This window comes from Podarcis melisellensis, assembly GCF_964234715.1.
Source record: "Podarcis melisellensis genome assembly, chromosome: 5".
Taxonomy (NCBI): domain Eukaryota; kingdom Metazoa; phylum Chordata; class Lepidosauria; order Squamata; family Lacertidae; genus Podarcis; species Podarcis melisellensis.
In genome coordinates, this window is record NC_138537.1 from 61,584,099 (window position 1) to 61,590,098 (window position 6,000).

The 6,000-nt window shown below is 41.0% G+C and overlaps 1 protein-coding gene across 11 annotated transcripts in view; it reads left to right on the plus strand.

Annotated features, from left to right (window-relative positions):
* The window catches only part of KNDC1 (kinase non-catalytic C-lobe domain containing 1), a 72,756-nt gene extending 68,769 nt beyond the window's left edge, over positions 1–3,987 (plus strand). For 7 of the 11 annotated variants that reach the window (XM_081912606.1, XM_081912607.1, XM_081912603.1 and 4 more), the window contains 4 exons: positions 694–816; positions 956–1,015; positions 3,099–3,256; positions 3,508–3,987. In XM_081912606.1, coding sequence (XP_081768732.1) covers positions 694–816; positions 956–1,015; positions 3,099–3,256; positions 3,508–3,739 — 573 coding nt within the window. In that variant the 3' untranslated portion in view covers positions 3,740–3,987. Of the gene's footprint in view, positions 1–693; positions 821–955; positions 1,016–3,098; positions 3,257–3,507 lie in introns of those variants that run through there. The other 4 variants (XM_081912608.1, XM_081912611.1, XM_081912610.1 and 1 more) reach the window with 4 other exon arrangements.
* The last annotated feature ends 2,013 nt before the right edge of the window (positions 3,988–6,000 follow it).

Here is a 6,000-nt window from a genome sequence, read left to right on the forward strand (position 1 = left end):
GCCAGGTTGCTTTGCTGGACTGTTTTAACTTTATACTATACAGAAGAGCGGCATGAGGTACGTACACCCTGTCTTCCTATTTCATATGTTGATTCATTTTGTCAATTTGAGAATTCTTGTTCCTATCATTTTGGTAGCATCAACCTCAATCAAAGAATAAGTTAGATTCTTTTTTCAACATGCACAGCAGAAAATTTGTTAGCTGTTCTTTTAATAGCTTCCCATGTTTCTATCTATAGCATTCTTCAGAAACGCACATAGTTGTTGACTGGCAACCAGAAAACAAGCAATTAGAGAACAGCTACTTTTCCTGTTGTTGAGTAAGAAATGTGATCAATACAGGGTTTTGCAGAATAAAGATGTTATGAAATAAGTGTTCCATGATACCTGTTTCCAACATGTAAAGCAATATTTGATAATTATAAAATTTTATATAGTCAGCTCTAAAACTCAACCTTTTTTGCCAGCTTATAGATGGTAGATAATGCATTTCCACGCATTGGGTTGTTCTGCAGTTAGCTGTTTTCATTTTCCTCCTTAGAACAACCTGCCATCTCTCATTGCCTAACAATATGTATAGTAATAGGTTCACTGGTGCCTCAATGTGAGGGTTTCCAAGCATACATCTCACACAAACATTGGCACTGAATATCAGCACGTTCTATAAAACATGTATTATTATTTTTATTCCAGATGCAGGTGAACTTGCTATCAAAATTCCTCTTCATTGCAAAATGTTGCTATGAGCAAAGAAATTTTGCTACCGCGATGCAAATCCTAAAAGGACTGGAAAACCTCATTGTGAGACAATTACCAGTGAGTAAGCATTCACTTTGCAATTCATCCAGATATTGTAGTTTTATAATTTATTTTGGACGGGCAATATGTTGAATTGCAGCTCAAAGTCCAAGCTTCAGAGGACTAACACTTTGCTTAATTTCCTTTTTCCACTAAGGTTTGGAAATGCTTGTCTTCTAAAGTGTCTGAAATAATGGAAGAACTAAAGGCTGTTGAGGTATTGCAAAAATATAATCTCTTATGTGAATTGTGGATAGGTACAGGAGCCACTTTCAAGTTATTCTTTTTTTCTTCCCCTACCATTTCTCCACTTCCCAGCAAATCCAGTTTTAGTAAAAAAATGCACATACTTTTTTCTTTTCTAGGGAAATTTGAGGAATCTGTAGAAAGCTGAAAGCAATGGAACTTGCACACCTCTCATTTTGGATTGTGCCAAATAGGTTGGATCCAGAATTGGTTAGGTGAAATTAAGTTCCATTGAAATCAGTGATACTTAACTTAGTCTACTCTACACTTACTGTTCACACTGTTTTTAATGGGTCCTGAATCCAACAAACTTAACGTGGATCTAACACATTATGTTTAGCACAATATTTATTTATTTTACATTTTACGCTTGTCCCAGTATTATTCCCAAGAAGCTCAGGTTTCCTCTTTTATCCCCTCTACAATCTTGTGATCCTAGGGGAGACTTTCTCAAACAGTGAGCTTTCATGATTATGGGGGGAATTTAAACCAGATTTCCCTAGTCAGAGCTAGAGCCTCTTATCTTCTGAACAACAAAGCTTTTTGTTCTTTGCCCTCACTGATTGGTTTTACCTGTCCCTCAAGATAACTCATATTCAAATTCTTTGCTATAAAGAACATTCACAAATTCTGGATAGTGATTGCTGGAGGAATTGGAAAATCATTCAGGAAAGGAATCCCTGCCTTTGTTTCCAAATAGCTTTTATCTTACTAGATTCAGTATAACTGAGAAAGTCAATCAATCCATCAATTGTATGTTATCTAATACACACATCTGGAGCTATGTCCTACTGAAACTAATTGGGATTATTTCTGACTAGACATGCATAGGGTTTTGCTGATAATAATCTTTAACTTGTAAACAGAAGGAGTTGTCTTACCACTAACTTTGCTCCCTGGACTCAGGCTTCCTAAATCCAGAAGTGCTTCAGGTTGAAAATCTAGTAATTCTTTTGGCCTGACTACAGTTTCTGAAATACATTCCAGAGGACCCTCAGTTCCAGTGAAATAGATATGCGGCCACTTCAATTGTTTAAGATGTTACATTGCCCTGTGCAGGTTCACCTGACTGGAGATAAAGCTTTGCAGGCTGAGGTCTAGCATTAAAATAAGTTTCCAGGCTGTGTCACGCCAATCTCTTACTCAAGTTAAGCTTCACTTACTCGTCTGCATTACCGTATTTTTCGCACCATAGGACGCACCGGACAATAGGACGCACCTTGTTTTAGAGGGGGGAGAACAAGGGAAAAAAATTCCTCCGCTCTCTGACCAGCGCCCCTTCAGCGAAGCGGCAGGAAGCGCTGCGCAGAGGGTGGGAGAATTTTCCCTCTCTTGTTTTCCCGCTCTAAAACAAGGTGCCATTTAAGGTGCGTTCAGGCGGCTACCTTGGAAGCCTGGAGAGCTAGAGGGGTCAGTGCGCACCGACCCCTCTCGCTCTCCAGGCTTCAGGTTCCTTTCGACCTGCTCTTTGGGGCTGGCGGGGGGAAGCCCACCACCAGCCCCAAAGAGCAGGTCTGGGAGCAGCGGAAAGGCGCAGCGGAGAGGCTGCTGCCATAGTCACGCGTCACTTCTCCAGCTGGGAGAGGGTCGCGGGGCTATGGCTTCTTTAGCTCCGTGCGCGCTCTCCCAGCTGGAGAGGTGATGCGCGGCTATGGAGGCTCCTGCCAGAGCCGTGCGTCGCCTGTGCAGCCGGGAGAGGGTCGCCGGGGGCTGCTTTAGCTCCGCGTGTGCTCTCCCAGCTGGAGAGGTGACGCACAGCTATGGAGGCACCTGCCAGAGCCGCGCATCACCTCTCCAGCCGGGAGAGGGTCGCGGGGCTATGGTGTCTTCGCTCCATAGGACGCACACACATTTCCCCTTCATTTTTGAAGGGGAAAAAGTGCATCCTATAGAGCGAAAAATACGGTATTTCCTTCTCTAATCCCCGTTCTTTTTCCTAAAACACTATTGTTGCACTGAGCATGTTCTGCACAGTGCCCTAAAGCCCCCATCAGATTGATCTTTTATGCCATGTACTAATGTGTCTGCATATGTATCTATACAAATTATACCAGGTGTTTTTAAAAAGTGACAGCTTGTGTTTAATGGAAGGAGAGAGATTTAAGACTTCACCAACAATTCCATCAGCCCATGTTCTGGCAATGCATGTTCAACAGCTTGAAACTGGAGGATTTACGATGAGAAATGGAACATATAAATGGACTAAACTTAGGTAATCTTACTTATGCCACAGAATTCTTCACAAACCAATATAGAGCAATGTAAACCTTAAAAATACATTCAGTATTTTGGCTTCTCTCTATAGGTATAAAGGTTTGATTTCTTGGTTTGATTTCATTGTATAATGCCTTGTGTGCATCTACCAAAACAAATTTAAAAATATTTATTATATACACATTAGTCTTTTCTGTCCTTTATCAGCTGGGAAACTAACTCATTTCTTTAATTTGTTTTTGTTTTAAGAAACATTGCGAAAGTTGTGAGCCAGGTTCATGCACTGCAAGAAAACCACTACTTGTTTGCTCCAGATCACCGGCTGCAATCTTTCTTAAGACACAGAATAGCATCTTTTAGTGATGCAGACATCTCTGCCTTAGCAGCAGACAACTATGCCAACTTTTACCAGATACCAGCTGAAAAGCAGTCTCGGAAAATCCAGGACACACTGCATAGGATGAAGGCAATGTTTCAATAACTGCTTATATTTCATCCTCAATTTTTTTAAGGTTTAAATAATTTACTTTTTGTAGTAATTGGTCCATAAATGTATCATCTCAGCAGTGACTGAACTCTATTTATGAATGTTTCAGTTTGAAAAATCCAAACACTAAGCAAAAGGGGCAAGATTCCTACTGTGTTGTTCAATTGTCAAATAGCAAGTTGTCATCATACGAATTTGTCAAAGCTGTGTGTCATGTGAGGAAATTAAATATTAAGTCCTTATTGTTTTGTTTTAATTTTGTCTGAACAGTGGAGTTTATTGGAGAATATGAGTGCTATATTTATATCAAGTTTGAGTATTTATTATCTTGTCAGGAGATATATTAATTTTTGGTTGAGATTTGCTTTTGCTTTTCCTTTAGGAAAAACAAACTGATCTCTTGCAGTATGAGTTATTTCTATTGTAGAATAAGAAGTGCTAAATGTGGAAAAGGAAGGCCAGTATACATCTCTACATTTCAGTAAGGCTTGTAATTGCCTCAACTTTTCCCTTTCCAAACAATGAACTCATTATCCACCACTGTTCTTTGAACTGGCCCCATTCTACTTTCAGAGCCTATTGAAGAGGTAATTTTATTCAAGATTTCACTTGAAATGAATGCTGTGCCAAAAAGGCATTTTGATCCTTCCTGCTAAAAGCTTATTCAAGCCATTACATGAGCCTCCCCTTTGGTGACCTTTCAAAGGACCTTACAAAAGGGGGTGAAATTATGTTTTTGCAGGCCTATCCCTTGGTCTGAATGGATTTTTTTTTGGGGGGGGGAGGGACACATCCCTGTTAACAAGCCAACCAGACCAACACCTATTTATTTTTGCTACACTGCACTGCAATAACATAAATTTCACAACATGGCAAAATATGGATCGTTAGTCTGGTTACTTCATCAACAGGGATGTTTCCTATTCAACGGGCATGAAGGCAACGGATTGACTTTGCTTACCCTCTTTGACGTCTTCACTTGGGGCAGAGTCGAGCAAGGCAGGCCAGAATTTCAGAACCTCAAGAAAGCTCCAACTCAGTGTCCAGACTGGACAGCATTCTGCTCACACAAGGCCTGATTCCCCCTGGTAGAAACAACAAACATTGGTAACATTAAAATCACAGACCACGCCCCAGTAGAAGCTACCTTCAAAAATAGGAGAGGAAGCACAAACTACCCCATCATGGTTCTTCAGCCCCATCCTAACCACAAACCAACTTCAGGAGTCAGCAACCTTTTTCAGCGGGAGCCAGTCCACCGTCCCTCAGACCATGTGGGGGGCCGGACTATTTTTTTTGGGGGGGGGGTGAATGAATTCCTATGCATTTTAAATAAAAGAGCACATTCTACTCATGTAAAAACACGCTGATTCCAGGACATCTGCAGGCCAGATTTAGAAGGCGATTGGGCTGGATATGGCCCCCGGGCCTTAGGTTGCCTACCCATGAACTAGCTAGAGAGAGTCTCTTGAAAACTCTCCAAAACTACTTTAAGGACAGCAATGTGGGCAACATTGCAACCCCCCTGGCACACAATGAAAGCAGTCATCAGAGGAGCCTGCATAAAAGGAGAGGGCATCCCTTAAAAAACAAACCTCCTCAAAAATTAGTAAACTAGAACAGGACATTACGACTACAATCTCATCACACTACAATCAATTGGGAGCCAAAAAACTCCTTAAACTCATAGAACAAAAAAGAAGAGAAACTGACTCTCTAGAAATCAATAAAACAATGATTAACATCCTATACTCTAAACAATGCTTTTACGAATATGGAGGGAAGAACTCCAGACTATTAGCAAACAGATGCAGGGGAAAAAAATCACTCAAAACAAGAATACACTGTATCACTAAAAAAGACGGTAACATAACATCCTCCACCAAAGAAATAACTTCAGAATTTGCTGGATTTTATGCCAACCTATACACCTCCCGCAACCCATCTGAACAGGAAATTGGAAGATTCCTAACAGGGCTGACCATGCCAACCTTAACTGCAAAATGCAGAATTAACAATATGGACTCCAATACCACAGCAATCCAAAGAGGCACAAAGCAAGGATGCCCACTGTCTCCCTTCCTTTTCATCCTGGCCCTGGAACCCCTAGCTATCCGACTCTTAGCCCCAGATATAAAGGGTGTGGAAATAAAAGGAAAAACCTACAAACGAGGGCTGTTTGCAGACAACCTGATGGTCACAACACCAGACTCCATAAACACTGCAACCACCCTAACTAAAGAACTCTACACATT